The 23,201-nt window shown below is 25.1% G+C and overlaps 1 protein-coding gene across 2 annotated transcripts; it reads left to right on the forward strand.

Moving 5' to 3' along the window:
- Window positions 1–12,855: 12,855 nt before the first annotated feature.
- Window positions 12,856–16,937, forward strand: LOC137813423 (sulfite exporter TauE/SafE family protein 3). Of its 2 annotated transcripts, none has more exons than XM_068615668.2 (12): window positions 12,856–13,276; window positions 13,567–13,726; window positions 13,890–14,097; window positions 14,175–14,239; window positions 14,456–14,486; window positions 14,613–14,695; window positions 14,777–14,863; window positions 14,967–15,017; window positions 15,187–15,396; window positions 15,522–15,615; window positions 15,720–15,860; window positions 16,667–16,937. In XM_068615668.2, exons 3-12 carry the CDS (start codon window positions 13,899–13,901, stop codon window positions 16,750–16,752), a joined length of 1,047 nt encoding a protein of 348 aa, XP_068471769.1. In that variant the 5' UTR covers window positions 12,856–13,276; window positions 13,567–13,726; window positions 13,890–13,898; the 3' UTR covers window positions 16,753–16,937. The 2 variants fall into 2 exon arrangements, with proteins under 2 accessions (XP_068471769.1, XP_068471768.2); XM_068615667.2 differs by having other exon boundaries at window positions 12,925–13,276; window positions 13,897–14,097.
- Window positions 16,938–23,201: the final 6,264 nt, after the last annotated feature.

The following is a 23,201-nucleotide window of genomic DNA, read 5'->3' on the forward strand; positions in this document are numbered from 1 at the left end:
GGTGCATCCAAAAGCATTGCATAAGAGTTATAGAATGCAAAATCTACAATATTTTTGTGCCCTCGTTGATCCCTTATCAATTAGATATTAAAATATATTTTGTTTTTGAATAATGATCTAGAAGATGATGTCTAGACATAGCAACTTCCTGCGTTTGTTGATTAGGAGGAGTCTAGTTTGGTTTGTAAGTTGTGTTGCTCGTTTATGGTTTCAAGCAATCTTTTCAAGCTTTGTTTGAAAATTTCTTTCTCTAAGATGAAACCTAATGAGCATACCACTTTGTTTTCTATTATGACATCTCCCATGAAAAATTGTGCGGAATTAATAGTATATGTTCCTGATATAGTAATTACTAGGAATGATGTTTCTAAAATCTCTCACTTAAAGAAACACTTATGCAGTTATTTTTAAACTAATGACTTTGAAAATCTAAATATTTTTTGGCATTGAAATAGTTCAATCAAAAGAAGGAGTTATAGTTTCTCAAAGAAAATATGTTATTATTATCCTAAAAGAGACGAAGCATAATTGATTGTAAACCACTGATGGATTCAAATAAAAATTAATAGTATATGAAAAAGAAGTTTTTTATGATCTAAAAAGAATATAGAAAAATAGTTTAAAAACTTATTTATCTCGTTATTACTATATCATATTTGTCTTTTAAGACCTGTTTGTTTTTAGGCGAAAATTGACAAAAAAAAGTTAAAGTGCAAAGAAAGTTAGAAAAACAAAAAAATAAAATAATAAAAACATAAAAACAAGGTAATTTTTTGTTTTAAAACTTTCTCTTCCTCAGAGATTTGCAGGGAAAAATAAATTTATATTGTTTTTGTTTTAAACAATTAATAAATTACATACATATATAAATTATATTTTAATATATATATATATATATATTACATTTATAATTTCTTTATTAATTATTAATATTAATTTGTATATTATAATAAAATAAACAATAAATAAAAGATTAATTTTAATTATTAATACGTATTTTTATTAAATTTAATAATATTTTTATTTTAATTTATTTTAATTCTAATATATATTTCTAAGTTCTTTTATATTAAATTATTTTTTAATTTTTTAAAAATTTATTATTTATCAAATTTATAAACTTGTATTTTATACATTTTAAAAAAATTTAAAAATCTTCCACAATATCATATCAATTACAAACTTCAATAAACTTTTCTTACAAATCTACTCTAACATACCGTCAATCTAAATAATCTCAATTTCCTCTCAATCATTTCAAATTCATTCTCTAAAATTCTCTCACAAATTCTCTCCCCAATCTAAAACTACCCTTACGAACGGTATTATGAGTCAATTATACAAAAATTTTATATTGATTACTCAAATGTTGTCACTGCTATCTTAAGATATCTTAACAAAATTATACGATAATAACTATTTTATAAAAATAAAAAAAAATATTCAATTTTTTTTAATAATGTGAGAACTAGTTTTTTTATGAATAAACTTACTATCACTTATTATTATTTATTTTACCTATTATTATTTGTTTTACTTTAAAGAAATATTATTTTTGAGAAAAAGTAAGAAACAAAATGTTTTTATCCTTCCTCTCCCACACACTTTTTCCTAAACCGAAATCCAAAAAAAAAAATTCCCTTCCACGATCTGAAATGAGTTTTGTTCTCTCTCCAAACCCCTTTTACTTTTCATGATTGAAGTCCAACTATAATAATACTCTTTGCCACAATGTTAAAATTTTGCCACATCACTATTATAACCTTGGGTGTAAAACTTGCAACCGGGAATTTATTTTGGATAATCTTATAATTTGTTCTTGAATAACATAATATTAAAGATATAATAAAAGTTTTCAGAGTTAATAATAATTTATTTTAAAATATTCTAATATACTTATATTATTAAAACCAGCACAAACATAGCCCCAAAATGTTTACATTTCCATCATATTATCCTTTTTTTTGTTAAAAATTTAATCCTTAATTGATTTTAGTTTTATATTATCAATAGGTATGTTAAGGTGAATAATTTTTTTTGGTGGCAATTAAAATGAATTGGCATAAGTATGTGATGAGTGATTTATTTGTGAGTAACAGTTTAATATTATATTTTTTTTCTAAATTAACGTTTAACTGAGACATTTTTTTGTTACAAAATGTTAGTAAATTGGAACCAAGAAACAATATATCTAAAACGTATTTTGAAAAATAATTATGAACATGAAATAAGATAATCTCTTTTTTTAATTGTTATAGATCAGATATATACTTGTATTAAATATTTGAAAAACAAATACAAATATAATAGTTCTGTTCATTCTACAGATATATATCAAAAAATAAAATAAAACTGGAAGTGAAGTTCAATATTATTATAATTATGCAACAAAGATTTTGCTCATAACAAAAATTATGCAACAAAATATTTATCTCTACGCGTGTAACCACTTTCCAAATTTTTATGTGCACATGCTTCACGTTCAAAGATGAGCTATATCTAACTATTTTTCTAATATTTATGTGGACATGATTCACGTTCAAAGAAGAGCATCAATTTAATATTTTAAAGAAATGAGAAAGACATAACATGTAATATTAATAAGACATCTTAATCTTTTCTTGAGAATTTTGATGATTTTTTGAGATTATAGACTGATGATTAGAAAATTATATGTAGAATTTATGTTTTAATATTTTGATAATAGAAAAAATTAAGTAAATGGTTTACTTATATTGAGTGTTCGTATAAGTACAATTTTCAGTAGACCCTCTAAATATTTATAACATTCTAGACAAATGATTTTATAAGAATAGTTATAGCATTAAAAAAATTAAAAATTTAGATTAATACATTATTTTTTATCAGAACGATATGTTTGCGATTTAAATGAATAAAATATGCTGGAACATGTGTAAGAGGTTTGTTATTGTTAGAAACTTTTAATTTTAAATACATATTGTTAAAAACTTTTAATTTTAAATGCATATGTGTGTGAGAGACATTATATTTTAATTAAAAAAAATTATCTGCAAACTTTGTGGAACAAAAGATATTAACAACGAGATAGAAAATAAATATGTCATGATTAGGATTATCTTTTTAGTATTACTTGTAGAAATACATGCACGATTATCCATATTTTTTTGGTTTTACTTCACTTTCATGATGATAGAAATTTAATATATATACAAAAATAATTTTGTATGAGTCGAAATTGAAAAACAAAAAATAACATGTAAAAGAAAAAATAAATGATGAATTGATTAAACAATCTTTTTTTATTCTTCTCAGGTTTGAATCTCTCTCTTTTTTTTCAAGTTTTTTCTCTTTTTCCATTGGTAGTTTTGGGATCGAAAAGTGTGATGATGTTCACATTAAGATCATGTGAGAGTATGCTCTCTCTTCCTAGTGTTGCCTTAAAATAAGAAAAGAATGGGGAGTCAGCATATAAAAATTGTATATTAATATTAATTTAAAAATTAAAAAATAATTTTATCTTTTAAGTAATTTATATGAAATGACAAAATACTCCATTATACTAATAAAATGAGATATATTAAATAAGGATAAAATTGGAAAAAAAATTGTGTACACAAAAAACGGTTATAATGGAAAATTTCTTTTATATATAAGTATAGATTCATACTTAAATCTATTTTGAATAACTATAAATTATTTTTGAATAATTGAAAATCTCAACTACTAGGTGTTATTTAAGTGAAACGATTTTCTGATTATAAAAAAATTATATAATGTTTAACGCATTAAACTTCATCCATAATTTATGTTTATATCATAATTTTGTTTATTTATAAATATATAGGTATAAGCTGAAATTAGATATAGGATTGTTTCACACAACATAACATGTTTAGATAGATATATTGATAAAACTATTTCAACACATATTTGGTGTAAAATTTAGTAACACAATGTACATTAAAAGAACCCTTAGCTTTTTCAAAAACCATAGGTTATAAATTGAGATCATTGAGTTTCATTATTCTGCACAAATATTCACAATGAAATTACCTTAGTGTTTTCTTTTTGGTCTTTTTATTCTTCCATGGTTATGCTAACACTTTTGACTATTGGATGATTTCACAATTTTCGCCAAGAGGCCTTTGTCATGGTAATGGTTTATGTGTGAGAACAAAACCAAAACCAAAACCAAAACCAGAGGTCACTATACATAGTTTATGGCCATCTAACTACTCATCATCCTCGCCACAACCATGCACAAATGAACATTTCAATAAAAATTAAATAAAAGGGATTGAAGATGAAGAACTAAAGAAAGACAAGCCAATCAATCTAAATTGTTCAAATGATATTGCTAAAATTACAAAAATCACATTAAATACCTAATCAAGTTATTAAAACTTATAATCTTTTAATTGAGTTATAAACTATTATAATTATTCACAGTGATTTTATAAATATGTTAGACAATCTACTATACATTTATTTTTATCCTCTGCTGTCAATCATTCAACCCTAGAGTTGGAGCCAACTATTCCAACATCTTTTATTAAATAAGATAAATTGCAAATGTGAAAGTTATCATAACAACTCATATAATTTTAATACAAAAAAACATTTAATATTGAAAACTAATAAACATTTATTTAACTGTGACACGTGAATATTTTTTATGGACAAATAAGTAATAAAAAAATTAAACTGAAATAGTTATTTATTAAATATAATTTGAAGAAAATAGTTATTGATTGACTATAAATATTTTATATTTTGCGAAACATATAAAAAATTAAAAAATTCTTTAATATCAAACTTCTCTCACAAGGAATTGCATGTGGTAGAGTTAGTAGAGAATGGTGACCCTATCTCATGTTTTCACATGGTTATTAAAAAATCCCAAATATCTCCATAATTGACCTTTTCATAGATTTCAACATTAAAAAACTACTATTTTCAGATTCATGTGACCAAATCAATCAGTTTTAATTAAAAAATGAACAATTTGGCAACAGTTATTATTATTTTTATTATCAACCATTTTCTTAAGAAACAAGAAATCTGCATATTTAAATATTAACATTTGTGTGCTCATTTTAATCATATTTATGTTAAGGGTTTGTACACTTTTTGGCTTTATAACATTAAAATAAATATAATTATTTGTAATATATAAATATCAATTCTAAAATATAGAGATAAACTACTTTAAAAAAATCGACTGTATTCAATCACAAACCATAGTTAATATAGTTTTTAAAGTAATTATTAAAATACAAACTTATCATATATATATATATATATATATGATTATAAAATATAAATTATTTAATGTCTTTTAGTCTAACTATAACTTTTAAAGAATAACTGCTAGATGAAAATTTTTGTTCACCTAAATATTGCATACAAAACTTTATATTAACCTTAAAATTGTTTAATATTTTATTATATAAATTAAAATTAATGTAATAATATTTTAAAAAATACTTTAAAATATAAAATATTTAATCACTTTATTATTATTTAATAGTATCACTATAAGAAATTCATTAAATAGTAGTTAAATTTAGAGAGAAAAACAATTAGTCAATATATTAACTAAATTAAATATTATTTTAGATAAAAAAAAATTATTATCTAAAGTGATTTTTATTATTAATAAAAATTTATAAAATGATTTTTAAATTGATATCTAAATTAACATACTAATATTTTCTATTCTAAATTGGTCTCAATTAGTCTTTTAGAGAATAATTTAGAATTTAAAATATTAATAAATAAAACCTTGGTAGTTAATGATTAGATTTAAATTAAAAAATACTTTATAAATTTTGATTAGTAATAGAAACTACTTTAGATACCAATAATTATTTTAGTCTCTAAAATTGTCTCTAAAATTAATTGTAATTTAATAATTTTTTGTAGTGTATAAAATTATAATTTAATAATTGATAAAAAAAATCAGTTTAAATATAATTATTTAAACAATAAATTTAAAATAAAATATTTATTCTCTTTCATATAGTGTTTGTACTTTTATATATATATATATATATATATATATATATTACAATCATACTATATTATCACACAAATAACATATATAAGGGGTAAGTTATTAAAATAAAATTTCAATATGAAATAATGCATATAAAAGGAAACATTTTAATTAGCAATCCATAAAAATATCAATTTTTTAAAAAAATAAACATATAAAAACCATATAAAAACCATATAAAACCACATATGGATCTATACATAAAAGGATATTCAATAATGAAATATCAACTAATGTCTTCCATAAGACTCTTATTAAGTATGTCGCACTAGAAACTAATATATGATCCAATTCCAGACTTAAATTAATAAGCGAACCCAAATGATAAGTTCATTACAACTCAAGACGCACATTTCCACATGTCATAATGTGCAAGAACTTCTTTCTTTAATTACTCACCACTTGATATCTTAATCTATGTGACTTAGGCAATGAGAATCTCTATTATAACATGTATTTACTTAATACGTAAATCAAACAATATTTTTAAGGATAGATTGAAAATGATGAAGATACTTTTAATAATTTTTTTAACCTATCAAACACCAACAAATACTAGCAAGCTAAAAGAAAGAATCTTGAAAAACCAAAATGTCACTCTCCCTATGTGTACTCTAGACTTGTTTACTGGAGATAGTATGCCCTCTTTTCACTTAATCTTTTAAAAGAAAGAGTTAAATTTTCAATATATAATCTAGTTCTTGATTCTAAGCATCAAATGAAAGAATAACTCACTAAAACAAATAATACAAATTTATCAAGGAAGAAACATAAATATTTTTAAAAGACAATCTACAAAGAAAAAAAAGTATTTAAATCAAAAGTGTTGATTATGAGAAAAAACAAAGGCTATAACAAAAAGACAAAAAAAAACTTAAAAAAAACAATAGTAATTTAACAATGTTTTATAATTATTAATAAAAGGTATTAAAACAAGCTAATTAATACCTAAATTTAATATCACTCAAAGTAAGAAAATGAGGAAAACACAGTTTTAGAAATAAGTTGCCAAATCTATATGAGTCAGCCAATAATATTGTACCTAAGTTCATAACAAATTGGATAAACACTTAAATTTTTTTCAATTCAATTTTTTTTGGCCTTGTTTTGTCTTGAATTGCTTGACTTAGGCCTTTCAAGTTCTTTTTTATTTGCTTGTTGTGTGATTTTAAGGTTTCAAATGTACACACAATATTACTATATGATTCAAGTAAAAAATAACACTATTATACTTATGTTTGAAGTCTTCTAATCAATTCACACTAAAAGTAACATCAAACTTACACATTAATTAGAAATTTGTTATAGAAATTATGTTTTACTAAAAAAAAATGTTTAAGTAACTAGATTAGAAACAAAGAAAACTTTAAAAGAACAATTATGTGCATATGACTGAAATAAACAAAGGTAAACTATATTATAGGACATTGTAATTAATGAATAATATAATTAGACAAAACAACATGCTTAAAAAAACAACATTCATTGATCAAAATAAGTCAAAAATTTATGAGCAAATAACCAAACCGAATAACAGCAAAACTAAAAATGGAAATAACAATTGCAAACATGATTAGTTTGGAAAATTCAAATCATACAAGGAACAAGCTAGCATTCCATGTCAACTCATCTTCATACAATTGTGGTTTATAACCTTACTCGGATGACCAAATGATGATTTACTAACTATGATTTTGCTTGCTTATTGAAACTTTAATTAGATTTATCTTTTTGGAATTTCATATAAAACAACATGAATCTTAAAGATGTTCACCATTAAGAGTGAAACTTTGCTTCTAAGAGTGGAACGAAAAAAAATCAATAACATAAGAACAATATAGAAAATAAATTTTTAGAAGCTTGCCATGAACACAAGTTTAATCCAAAGGATTATACAAGTGTGAAAACTTGCTTCTAAGAAGTGAAAATGAACATACAAATAAAACTAAACATAAAGTGAATCACTATAAGGAAACAATAAGAACAATTCAAAAATTAGAAAGAAAAGGAATAGAAAGTGGAAGAGAGAAATTAATGGATCGATGAAGAAGACCATGCCACTTGAAGTTGCTTCAAGATAAGTGCTGAGATAAATTCTCACTTGATCCAATAAATCAAGATCCAATCATAAGAGAATTTTCTCTCTTTCAAGATACTCTAGAAAATGCTCTAAAAATTAAAATATTTAATACTCGAATTACGACCATTGTAACTAAAGTACAATAATTCACAATGTAATATAGTAATGGTGATTACAAATATCGTGCTATAACGTATAAAGTAACGTTTTACTTCTTGATACATAAATAATCGTCACTTCAGATAAGATATTATATATTTACTTCTTGATTTTTGACCCAATTTTTTATGGTAACTTGTTTTCGTGTATATTTCATAGTATAGTCCTTACATTTTCTAGAATAACCATAAATTTAAATTTGAAAGTTTTTGGTAAAAAAGGTTCAAACATTTATGACTTTTGTTATAGAGCTTAAAATAAGGTGCATGATGTATGAAAATTGAACAGAAAGTGATAAGGAATACAATGACCAATACCGAAAGGGAATTGGGGACCAAAAAGTGCCATAATAATCCATTTACTAAGTTTTCTATATTTTAGGCATTTAGTTTACATACTTATACTTGTCACAAAATTCATACTTATACTTGTCACAAAATTCTGAAAACGCGTGTGTTGTTTTCTTTTATTGAAAAGAGATTTATCAAAGCCTTACATCATCCATATCTTGATATTTAGTCTCCTTTCGTTTCAATTTTTTTTTCATTTCTACACCATATTACTTAAATTATGTTCATATGTTCTTATGATCTTATTATGCATCCACCTCCCTCATCCATCCACCATCCAAGCTTGCTAATAATTACCCAAAACCACAAAAGATCATTAAGGCAACCAAATATATACCACCTTCCATTAAGATTCTATCAAAAAATTAAGCTACCTTTTATCCAAGAACATCATACCTCTCATCCTTGACCCAAGAACCAACCAAGACCCACCTCCAACACTTCCTAACCCTTCTACTACATGATCGAAGGAAACCCTACTAAAAGAACACCAAAAGCACAACCTATTCCAACTAAGAAATCATGCACACCATAACTTAGCTTCCAGAACCTTATCATGAAGTTCTCTCTAATAAATTTTCAAATAAACCAACAAGAAACTCAAGAAACTTATCTCATGTCCACCTAGATTCATTTGTCATATCTTACCACATAAGAACCAAGCTATAAAATACATAAACACACAAAAAATGAAGCCAAGAAATTAGTTAACAAGCATAACCTCTTTCCAAGAGAGATCTCAACTAGGTTTCCATCAATTTATAATAATAATAATTAATAAACTATTTATTAATGTGATTGACCTCTTTCGAAAATGAATCTTTAATGGTAGTTGCATTACTTTTTTAATCATTCAATTCAAGTACAACATCCAACATGAAATCTTTCTATATATAATCTAATGTTATATGAATGATTCTTTGTAATGAATTTTTACATAATTTATGGAAGGATTTTATCTCAATCAATAAGAACACTTACCTCACTAACTAAAAATAATACATATATTATTATGTGATATAATATATTACACATTGTTTCCCGTTATATTGAGCACAAGTCCATAATTGACACTTATGTTAAATCAAGTAGTGTTGTATATTAAGATTCAATTATTAATATTATTAAGAAATACAACAAATATATCATATATAAATTGCTCTAGAAGGTCATATTATATTATAAGCGCGCGCGCGCACACACACACACACACACACACACATATATATATATATATATATATATATATATATATATATGACAAAGACACATACAATGATACAAAACATTCATTACATTTTACTCTCCGAGAAAGCTTTGTTGGTATATTTTTTTTTGTACAAGTGGGAGTCAGAAAACTATAATATACATGACCTTGTGAATTAAACACTCTTATAAAAGAAGCTTTATTGTACATCTTCTTTTGGAGAGTTATTCCTTTGATCCTACCTTTGTTTTTGTTTATAGGAAAAAGATAGAAAATAATATTTGGAATTCTTAATCCCATAGAAAGATTAATAAAGGGTAAACTAAAGTGGTTTGTGTACAAACATTTGTAATCAACATTTGATCATTGAAATCCTTTTGGAATTTCTTAAGAGATACAAATTTTAAAAATTAAAAATCCAAATTTCCAATCTAGAATTTTGGAAGCGCTCTCTCGAACTCATCTACCAAAACCATGTTATATACATTCTCTTTGAAATTTCATTTGCTTCACTCTCCACCACCTTTAGGCCCTGTTTGTTTATGGGCAAGGAAAAACGAAGTTTTACTATGCAGAAGGAAAACTCGAAAATCAATGTAAAAAGGCATGGAATCCCAAAAAAATCTGCACTCTAAACTTTCTTCGCTGAGTTGCAAAGAAAGTTGAATATATATATATATATATAATTAATTATAATTTATTATTTTACCCTTTTTATTTTAAATAAAATATAATTATTATTTTTTAAATAGAATTATAATTTAAATATAAAAAATATAATTAAGATTATAAAAAAATAATTCTACTAAAATAACATAATTAATACTTTTTAATAATAAAGAAATAAATTTATATAATAATTATATTAATTAAAAAATTTAAAATTTAAAATAATAATGTTATTTAATATAAAAATAAGTTTTTATCAAATATTTATAATTATAAATATTTAAATAATATTTTAAATAAAAAATAATTATAATTTATAAATAATTAATTAATTAATTTTTTAACAATTTTTAAATGTAAGGGCAAATATTTAAAGTTACATTTTTATCAATTAAAAAAAATATAATTTTAATCACACCCATCACATCACTCACAAACTTTCCTCACATTTTTCACTCTATTTACCTTAATCCAAACACCTTAACTTTTTTTACATTTTCTCTTCAAATCATCTCAAATCCACTCTCTCATTTTCACACTCTAATCCAAACAAATCATTAGTAAAACCACATTTTTTTTATGCATCCTCTTTGGAATTTTATTTGCTCCATTATTTCTACCTCTAGCTTACATTACCCATTCACTTAACTAAAAAAATATAATAGAATCTGAAATGAAAATAATATTTTCAAGTTTAATTAAAGTATTAGGTATGTGTATTTTGAATAGTAAAAAATTATGTATTATGTTATCTTGAATTTTTGATATTATTAAATTATAACTTTATTATATTTCTTTGATATTTATATAGTATTTAACTTTTTTTTACATAATATTATGTTATTTTTGTTATAAAAAAAATATGAATTTAAATTTAAAATTAAATTATTTTTTTTAATAAAAATATGGATTTAGATTTAAAATCCAATATAATTCTTTGAATTTGAATTTGTAAAAAGTCTAAATTATTTTTATGAAAAATATAGATTTGAATTTAAACTCTAATCTAAATTCTTAATCCAAATATTTAGATTTAAATTGGACTTTCATAGTTATCCTTAACTTTATTCAACTTCTAGAACATACTTGTTGTTCTCAATACACTCAAAATATAAGTTGAATATCTTATAAATAAATTATTATTCTTATTAATAAGAGATAAATTAATCATCATTTAAAGATTAATCATCATTTAAAGATAAAAGCTAGCAATTTGCTTGTCGTTCATTATAGCTTTGATATATTATTCATTTACAATAATACCTTAAGACCTATTATGAATATATTATTAGCAAAAAGATAAGATTACAAAATAATATCTCTATAACAACAAAACTCACTTCAATTTACACTTATAATAACTTTTTTGTTCACTATTCTTAGTCATTCGCACCTCTATTAATTTATATCTCATTTCTCATTAATATTAAACATATTCTTTATTATGGTTATAGAATTCGAAAACTCACTTCCATTTATTCCACAAAAAACGTTCAATTTCTGATAAAAATATAAAGCAAGTAAATAATTTCTACATGAACAAATTTACAATTGATTTTGCAATCTAATCTAAAATCATTTTTTTCCCATAAGAGAATTCAGAATATTTTTCTTAATCTAAGTTAAATACCAATTCATAATTTATTTCATTTTTATTTGTATATAGTTTCATTTATATAATTATTTATATTAAAAAAATGCAAATATATTAAAGAAGAGAGTGTTTTCTTTATTTTTCCAGGACTAAATTAATGCACCATACAAATATTACCAAATATAACCCTTCAAAAACATTGGTGACCCTTGGAACAATCCAAAAGACACACATTCCTTCAGTTTGACAGATCAGGTTCAAGCTTGGAGGGCCCTTTATTAATTTATTATTAGACAGTATGCCCTACAAAATTTTTATTCTTATCCGAGTCCCAACAATCTGAATAATTTTTAAGTTAAAATATATTTTTAATCTCTATAGTAATTTTTTTTACTATATTTAGAATTATTTTCTCTGGTGTGTGTAATTCAAAAAAAAAAGTTATTTTAGTTCCTATGTAGGGAATACTAATAACTATTTCTCTTATTCCTTCAATCTATATTTTTTTTTTCTTAAATTGAGTTCTTTATATTGATTTTGTAAATTTTATGGTATTAGATAAATTTAAACAGTTTAAACAAAACATTATTTTAATGTTAATAATATAATGAAACTTTAACTTTTTTATTTATTTTTAAATGGTTTTTTAGATAAAAAAAATTAATTTTATTCTGTTAGGTATAATATTTTGATAATATTAAACACATTTAGTAATTCCAAAATTTGTAATTCTGATTAGTAGATATTAGTCTTTTCAAGAAAAAAATTGTAGTTGATGTGAACCCAAACTTTTCTTTATAAAACTACAATAAAAACTCACTCATTGTTTCTATAATAAAAAAGTGTAATGTGTTCCTCATTTTAAGCACATGCAAAATTTCCTTGATTGAAAAATCTTGCATTTCTTAGCTGTCACAGTTTTAAAACATTTACATCATACGGTTTTTTGCATAGCAGCCATCTTCTGATCTTCTAGCTTTCCTTTCATAATTGCTGGTTAATCATGAGAAATGTGGTTATTTTTTCCTTCATTTTTTTGCTGCTTTGTGTCTTCTTCTATGCTATAACAAGCACTAAAATTGAAGTGTCTATGACAAATGAAGCAAAACCATTTTCTTACCATATCAAAGCCTTGGAATTCACATGGAGTCATCTTGGTTATCAACATGTGTGGCCAGTAAGTTCTTGCATCCATCACATTACACTGTGTCTCTCTTCATTAATCACTAATTGCTTAATTGATTATCAAGGAAGTTAATTCCTTAATTCATTGTAATACAATGCTTTTTATGCATTATAAGATAAGTAACACTTGTATTTTTATATGTCACTCTTAAGATAAACATGTTCTTTTGATCTATTGGGCAAGGAGATTGATAGATAGATAGATATCAGTAATCTCTGCCTATCACTTATCTAAATTCAGGGGTTAAGAAAGAGCAAATTTGATTACTCAATTATGAACAGGAAATGGAATTTGGCTGGAGAATTGTTGTTGGAACCTTGCTTGGAATCTTGGGAGCAGCATTTGGAAGTGTAGGGGGAGTAGGGGGTGGTGGCATCTTTGTGCCCATGGTAATCCTGATTCTTGGTTTTGATCCAAAATCAGCAGTTTCCATTTCAAAGTGTAAGCATTCATGTATCTCTTTCAGCAATCATTGTTCAGAAATGCAGCTGATATTGCTAATAATTATATGATTTTCTGTGAAGAAAGAAACTAGTTGTTTATAGACTAGTCTATTACTGAAATGGTTTTGACTGTTCTGTGTTTAGCCATTTACTGTGTTTAGTATTCAGGTATGGTGACAGGTGCAGCCATCTCAGCTGTTTTCTTCTGCTTGAAACAAAAACATCCCACGCTTGATGAACCTGTTATTGACTATGATTTGATGCTGCTTATCCAACCCACTCTCATGCTGGGAATCAGCATAGGAGTTATCTTAAGCGTAATATGTGCTGATTGGATGGTCACTGTTCTTCTAATAATTCTCTGTTTAGGTAATGATAGAAGATTTGTACTTTGATCAAAATTTCACTCAGCAATATCATTAATTTGCTATATTGGGTCTTTGCAGTGACATCAATCAGATCATTCTTCAAAGGTTCTGAGACATGGAAAAAGGAAACCAAAATGAAAGAGGTAAATGCTACAACTTTTTTGGGGTTTAAATCACCTTGCACCTTACCTACACAGCTTTTTTAGTTTCTCCATGGACTTTCCAATCATGCTTGGTGAAATTAGGAACATACTGGTTCACTCAATAACCTTGCATATTACCAAGTTCTTCTCCAAAGCAAAAATCTTGTGAATATGGTATAAAGATTCTGATCCTCCATTTCTTTTCAATAATATCAGGAGACTAGCAAACTTTCATCAGAGTCTTCTGGTGAGTTTATGAATTGATTTTTTTTTTCTCAAATAAAGACTTCATCTTGTTCATCTGGTCACAAGACACAACCTCAATATATATCTACAAGTTAACCAAGTATATGCCATGGACCTTCTCTTCCAGCTACTTGCAATGGGGATGAGGGATACAAGTATCTTCCAGGATGTGTAGAAGAAGGTGCTGCAAAGAATACTAGAAAAACTGAGGTTGGTATGCACTGGTCCACATGTTCTTAACATGATCAAATTAAGTTATTATATGCCATAAAGGAAGGTCTATGCATGCAGGTGAACTTCCTTGGCAACATCTATTGGAAGGAGTTTGTACTTGTTTTCCTGGTGTGGCTCGCATTTGTTATCTTACAGATTGCCAAAGTAATTTTCTTTTCCATAGAATTACAAGAACTTGCATTGCATTCTTCCTTTTTTCTTGTGCAATCATTTCAGCTAACCATTCAAAGGGATTAACTTTTGGCAGAATCTTGTAGCTTCCTGTTCAGTCACATACTGGATACTTCTTTTGTCACAGGTAAACCAATTAGTATCACTTCTTTTTCTGTGGTGCCAAATATCCATGCATAAGAGGCTAAGATCTATTATATAATTGAACCAACTACATATTCAATGAAACTTTGATCTCAAATGTGGCAAATTGGAAATTACACTCATTATATGCTGGCACTACTTGTGTTTTGTAGATACCAATTACTGTAGGATTTTATTTGTATCAAGCAAGAGCCCTATATCAGGGGAGATCTGCAGGTGGTCAACACACACATTGGCCATTGCACCATCTATTTCTAGCCAGCATCTGTTCTCTGCTGGCTGGAATTGTTGGTGGACTTCTTGGTACAGGTTCTGGATTTGTCATGGGTCCTTTATTTCTAGAAGTAGGAATTGTTCCACAGGTGAGTTCTGAATCTGATAGATCTTTCTTTCACTTTCACCCTTATTTTTCATAGTGCTCAATGTGAGTACCTAGAATTTAATTTGAACCAGAACAGTTATCTTCTTATCTTTCATGGTTTTGCAGGTAGCAAGTGCCACAGCCACTTTTGGAATGATGTACTCAGCATCTTTATCAGTTGTACAATACTATCTCTTGAACCGTTTTCCAGTTCCCTATGGTGAAATAACACTTCACATTTTACCCTTTAAATCTCTCTGAATGGTTTTCAAAGGAAACATAAATTTCAAGTAATTTATGTTCATGTTTCTTACTGTTTGGCAGCTCTCTTCCTCACCCTTGTGGCTGCCATTGCAGCATTCCTAGGACAGCATCTCATTGACAGGCTTGTTAATATCTACAAAAGGGCATCTTTAATTATTTTTGTCTTGGCCTTCACAATATTTATTAGTACAATTGCATTGGGTGAGTGTTTTTGCTGCTTCCATTACTTCATACTTGCTAATTGTTTGCTTTTCTCCTTTTTTTTATATAATTTCTTAATAAACATTTACAGTAGAACAAATTAGGTGAAATGATTTTTACATTTCAAATTTTAAAAAATATCTTCCACACTTACTTCCGGAAGTTAATTTTACCATGTGCATAACTTAATGTAAATTATAAATAAATAATTTATTTTAAGTTTAATTAAATTTTAAATACTCATAAATTTAAATACTTTCAATTGGGTGGATTAAAATTTATCATTCTATTAGATATTTAAAATATTATTCTTTTACTTTTGATTATCATGATGTTTTGATTTTTACCATAAACTTAGTAACGTGATCGTTTTTTTTCATAATTCATCAATCAACTCACTTTTTTTTCTTGTTAATCTCTTTTAACTCGTGACTCAACTCGTTTTTTTTTTCAAAAACGAGTTGACTAACAAATAGAAAGAGATTGGAAGAACAAAAACAAATTGATCTGTGAGTTAGATGCATAAATTGGAGGTAACAATTACTTCTTCTTCTTGACAATAAAATAAAAAATATGATACTTATAAAAAATATTTTAACCACTTACTAGAAAAATAAATTAATAGACTTAGTTGAAAATACTCAAATAGGATATTAAAAACTTAATTAAAAAATCATTATATTTTTTTTCTCTTACTTCTTCATCCAAAAGTTTCTCCTAATAAAACTTTTGTTCTCCTTTCTTTGATTGGCCTTATGAGAATATACCGTTTTCTCATAACTTTCACTTTTTATGTCTCTTTATAGGTGGAGTTGGAATATCAAACGTGATCTTGGAGATTGAAAGCAATGAATATATGGGATTTGAGAATTTTTGCAACAATAATAACTAGATGTTTCCAAGTATATATTTACATTTTTTTTGTCATTAATTGTGGCTTGCCACCACACGAAGAGATTATATGTTTTGTCCTTGTTTTAAAAAGGTAGTTCTATAGAATCTTTAAATTTTGTAAATCCATAGAAGATGTATTCTACCTTTTTGCACGAATTATAAAATCACAATTACGTTTATACATATGGTTTCTGTTTGATTAGTTCTACTGAACTTCTAATATTTGTAAGATTTGTCAAAAGAAAATAAATCTACATAATTAATTGTTCCATGTAAAAAGAAAGAGAGATTAAGTAATTTAGGAGAGAGCGTGGAAGGAATTAATCTTAGACCAACCTACTCTTAAAACCTTCAAAAATAACCTTTTACTTAGGAGCACAATATATAAAATAACCTTTTTCCATTATATAAAATCATTAAATAACAATTAAATTTAAAGATAAAAAATAATTAATCACTATATTAATTAAATTAAATATTATTTTATAGATTAAAATATTATTTATATTTAATAAAGACTAATTTATAATCTAAAATATTAGTAACTAAAATTTTGATAACTAATTTAAATACTAATTTAAAAATTATTTTATAATTTTTTATTATTAATAAAAACTATTTTAGATAGAGAATTTTTGTAGTTTATAAAATGTTCTCTAATTTAGTCAAATAATAACTAATTATTTTGGTCTATAAAATTAATTTATATTTGATGTTTTTTTTTTGTCACACTATAAATGAAAATATTGAAAAATAAACTAAAAAAAGTTATATATATATATATATATATATATAATATGATAAACATTTCATCAAATTAGAAATTGAAGTTGAAATAATTTCCTTCGGTTGACAAAGTCGAAAAGACAATTAATTATTGTTCACACTAAAAAATTACACTACAAGAAATTAAATAAAAACTAATTTAAAAAAAAAAATAGTTATTATATTGACTAAATTAAATATTGTTTTAGAAACTAAAACAATTATTGATATCTAAATTAGTTTCTATTATTGATAAATAGTTTCTATATTGATATTTAATTAACTACCAACTTTACAATTTATAAACTATTTATCAATAATAGACACCAATTTAGATACCAACAATTTGTTTAGTCTCTAAAACATTATATAATTTAGTCAATGCAACTAATTATTTTTTGTCTCTAAAAATGGTTTCTATTCCATGACTTTCTAGTAATGTTGTAATAAAAACATTTAATAATACCTTATGTTGAGGAGGTATTTTAATAAAATATTTTATTTGTAAATATATATATATATATATATATATATATTATCTTGTTCAAGAGAACTAGAAGTATATATATTAATCCAAATTTATGGATTCTTTTGGTTCAAACCAAAGTCAAACAATATATTTCTTAACAAGGAAAATTCACAAATTCTTACTTTTATCTTGAAAATTTATCTTGAAAATTTGCAAAATCACTTCATCTTCCTATCACTTATTGTTTTTTATTCTTCCAAATTATCATATTCTCTCCTATAAAAATGGAGTATCTAGAAATGGACCTTATATCATGTCCTAAACTTGTATAATCTACATCTATTTAACCTTTTACCTTTAAGTGTGTATAATTTGATAATAATATTTCTTTTTTTGGGAGAAGAATTCAAATATTTCAATATTTGTGAAGAAATCCACATGACTCTTAAATGGATTACGCAAAAATTGACTCATATATACAATCTAGATAAATAAATTACTTTTCCAACTAACCTTTTGATGGAAAAACCTTCCATGTGCATGACAATTCTTCTTCTTCAATGTTTTGGTTTGAAATTTTTCTATGGATGATAAAGAATAACAGAAGCATATAAGAAGTGAAACAATGTCATGATTTGGAAATGAAAATTATAACTTTGATTCTAAGCGAGGTTAGGCCAACACACTAGTTTCTAGAGTGAGGTTGGACCAACACTACTATGAGGAGTCTAAAATGTGTCTAGCAAGAAAATAACTATAGAGAAAACTTTGACAAGTAGAAGTGTCGCAGAATTTGGACAACATTAGAGAGAAACTTTAGGGTTCATGATAACCCTCAAATCAAATACTGGAATGAACTTAGGACAACCCTAAGGAAACGTCATGTACCATCTTACTATGATAGGGAGTTGATGTATCAACTCCAACAACTTCAACAAAAGGACAGGATTGTAGAGGAATATAGGCAAAAAAATGGAGTTAATATAAGGGCGGGAATAAGAGAAGAACCTAGAATAACCATGGTATGGTTCCAAAGTGGCCTCAATCATGAAATCTAGGAAAGGGTTGAACTTTTACCTTATAATGACTTAAATGATTTTATTCAACTTTGTGTTAGGGTAGAACAACTTAAAAGGAGGTATAATAATAGGAAGGACTACCCTGACACATCCTATTATAGGAGAGAGCTTAAGAGGGAGGGTTACCCCTCCAAATCTAAAAATAATGAGCCACTGGAAGAAAATAAGGATATGGATAGAGGAAAAGAAAAAGAAAAATATAATTATAAAACTCTTCCAAAGAGGCTAAAATGATAAATGTCCAATGCTTCAAATGTCTTGAAAAAAACACTACTCTTTTGAGTGTCCTCATAAAAGAACAATGATTTTAAATGATCAAGACATTAAAAGTAAGGATAATTCTTAGTCTTCACCTAGTGAGGAAGAAGTTTTAAAATCTAAGGAAGAAGAAGTCTTTCCTTATGATGTAGAATTTTTATTGGTGAGAAGGCTTTTTAGAAGTCAATCCATTGCATTACTACAGTCACAATAACCTCTCCCACACTTGATTCAAAAAAATTTAAAACAATTGTTCTGATATTGTGGATAATGGTTCTAGTTGTAATTGTTGTAGTGCAAAGTTGGTAGAAAATTTAGCTTAAACTATTGCACCCGATCTAAAACCTTAAGAATTTGTTGTCCAAATTTTGAAACACTTCTATTTGTCAAGTTCTCTCTATGTTAACACCTATTAGTGTGACTAGTCTAGACATATCTAGGATTTGACCTCACCTATTCTAGACCTTTTTTTCTCTCACGGTTTCACCTCATTCCTCCATTGAAAATACACTTCTCCATAGCTTCTATAAGACATGATCTAGCTCCATCCAAAGAAAACTCAAACTCAAGAACATGGAGCCAAGTTTGGTTTCCATCATTCCTTTAATACTTAAAAAAAAAACAATTTAAGCACTAAAACAACTCATGGTTTTTATCAACAACGATGTACTTCAAACTTAAACATCTCAATTTCAAGTAATAAATTAAATTATACTTTCTTTAGCATACAAAAATATGACTTTCAATTTAGTCACTTCAATTTGCAATACATATTTAAGATCTCTAATATAAACCAATAGTTGAATTAATCTTTATTTTATTTATAGACTTTTTAATATGTCCTCTATAAAGCAAAATTATAGTCACATACAACAAAATCTTCTAATAGTTCACAAGCAAGATGATTTACCAACTTGTTAACACAATTAATGATAATCGAAGCATGTGATCAAGTTGTAATAAGAAATTATTTCTAACATAAAATCAAATATTTATAGTAAAATTCAAATATACTAAAAAATAATATAAAAAATCGTAATTAGCATTTAATGAGCAAATTGTATAATTATGAAAATATATTATTCCAAATGTTTTTAAGGAATAATTTGATATTACAATAAAATAAGAAACACAAAGAAAAATATATCTAAAAGTAATCAATAATATATATTGTCAAGTACTCTTGGATGTTTAGTCAAAGACTAAAAAAGAAAGTCGATATTTTATATCTCGAACTCATTTGCTAGCAACACAATATCAAATTTAAAGTCAATATTTTATAACTCGAGACTAATTTGCTAGCAACACAATATCAAATTTATATGTGAAAATATTCAAGTGATTATGTCGAATACAAATGAACTCCTTGTGTAATTGGTGCATTTCATTAGTGCACTCATTGTACATACTCATTGTGTATTAGATATAAATATCTTAAATAATTATAATTATCTTGATACCGTTATATGATTTTAAAAATATTTTTAGTAGATTAAACATAAATGTCTTATATAAAAATATAAAGAAAAACTTTTAAAATTTAAATTTTTGGTTCAAGCTAATTAAAGCATGTTAAATAATCAACTTTGTCAAAATATGATTATTTAAATTGTTATTACCTACTCTCTATAATTATATATAAGGACATAATATATTATTAATTTCATTTCATATATTGAATAATGAATTTTCATATAATCTATTTTTGGCAATTTGTCTTTATCTTTATTTAAGATCTCTTTAAAAATTTAATTATTATTTTCAAAATTCAAGAAAACATTAATTCGTTTTTATCAATTATTACTTTTATTGTGGTAAAAAAAATACTATTTTTCTTATATTTACAAACAACCTTAAACCTTATAACTGACATATAAAAACAAAAAAATAAACCTTAAACCTTAATTGATATAAAAAAAAGTAAAATGAATACATTTTATAAATAAATTTTAATCATAGATTTTTTATTAATTTTTTTTCATTTTATTTTATGTTTATCTTATTATTACGAAGTGGACTTTAAGCCTAACTCAACCCCATAAAACTGGCTAATAGAGTTGAGGTTTGCACCCACTTATATATAATGAAAGGCTCTAATCTCTAGTCGATGTGGGATCTCCATTTGTTTAATACTAGGGATGATAATGATGAGAAGGGTTGGCTATGTTATTATTCTCAAAGTAAAAATTATATAGTGGGTATACATGTATCCACATATGTACTAGCCCTATATTATTCTAAATTTTAAAAAAAAAAATCACAACAAAAGAAATAAGTTGTCATCAAGAGTTTAATATAAAAAACACATATTTTTTTCAATGTCAAATATTAAAAAATATTTATATAAATATTAAAATAAAATATCAAATAACAATTACATAAAATATTAAGTAATTATAAAAAAATATTAAACAATTAACGTAATTGAAATTTCATTATAATTATAATTTTGTTATTTTTTAAAAAAATTTATGAAGTAAAATACCTTGAGGATACAAGTGAGTTTGATGGATATCAAACAATTCAAATAATTTAGAAAAAGAATAAAAAATTACGTAACTAAAGTAGGATTCTTTAAGTGAAATGAAAAAAAAAAAAATCATTGACTAAGTCAAACCGTGCAAAAGAGAGTAAAAAATTGTTAGTGAGAGTAGGTTCTTCAAATTAAAGAAAATAAGAACCAACTAGAAAATATAAACTAAGGGCTTACATGATTAAACATTCAAAATTGAGAGTCAGATATTCTCATATAACAAATAAAAAACAAATAAAAATATTAAAAATGAGTAAAACTTATCAAATATGTATTGTAGAAACGATTTAATTAAATGGAGGTTTGTATTTATTAAAATATAATACGTCATTTTGAATAATCAAAATGAATACTCAAGGTTATAATGAAAGGTTCTAAGTAATTGTCAAATGAGTTAAACAATTAAGATAGAGAATGACAAATAGTTCAACTAATTAAGAGTTGTTTCAAATAAAATGAAAGCATGGCCAAAAAGAAGAAAAAAAACAATTTTTTTTGTTACCTAATAAACTTAGGGTATTTTAACAATTTAAAATAAGGACATATATAAGGATGAGGACAAAGACAAAATATATACATACTTATCCCTATTTTCATTCTTATAATCAATTTAAAATATTAGGTGTTACTCATAAGACAATTTCGAACAATACACTTAAGTATGACTTCATTTAATATTCCTATTTAATAGTAATAATATTTTAGATTTTGTATTATTAAACATTAAACCATGTATATATAATGGAAGGAGAATTCCAAATATTAGTATATCTAAAAAAAGTAAGAAAAGTCTTAATTACTTTTATTATTTTTTGTATTACTCATAGTGAGGGAGATCATTCAGGGTTTTTTTGTCACTTAAGTGTTTGGTGCATCTATCTAGTAGTATATGTTAATGACATTGTTCTTACAGGTAGTGATCACCATGACATCTCTCAAATAAAACAACATATTTGTCACCACTTTCAGACCAAATATCTTGGCAAACTCAAATATTTCTTGAGGATTGAGGTAGCATATTCCAACAATGATATTATTATCTCTCAAAAGAAGTATGCATTGGATATTCTGGAGGAAACTAAATTAATAAATTGAAAATCTATGGACACACTTATGGATCGTAATGTCAAACTTCTACCTAGTCAGGGGAGTCTCTCTCAGATCCCGAGAAGTACATAAAATTAGTTTGAAAATTAAAGTATCTTAACGTTATTCGTCCTGATATTTCATTTGCAGTTAGTGTGGTGAGTCAATTCCTTAATTTCTCATGTGTTGATAATTGGAATGTAGTCATTCGAATATTGAAGTACATTAAAGGTTTTCTTGGAACATGCTTGCTATAT

Source organism: Phaseolus vulgaris, chromosome 1, assembly GCF_051622355.1.
Source record: "Phaseolus vulgaris cultivar YP4 chromosome 1, ASM5162235v1, whole genome shotgun sequence".
NCBI classification, from domain to species: Eukaryota; Viridiplantae; Streptophyta; class Magnoliopsida; order Fabales; family Fabaceae; genus Phaseolus; species Phaseolus vulgaris.

Bases quoted from the DNA above. Each gene is read 5' to 3' on its own strand.
- LOC137813423 (XM_068615667.2), top strand. From the start codon at position 13,103: ATGAGAAATGTGGTTATTTTTTCCTTCATTTTTTTGCTGCTTTGTGTC. The intron at 14,696-14,776 runs GTTGGTATGCAC...CTATGCATGCAG, and splicing joins AGAATACTAGAAAAACTGAG to GTGAACTTCCTTGGCAACAT. The intron at 15,616-15,719 runs GTGAAATAACAC...ACTGTTTGGCAG, and splicing joins CCGTTTTCCAGTTCCCTATG to CTCTCTTCCTCACCCTTGTG.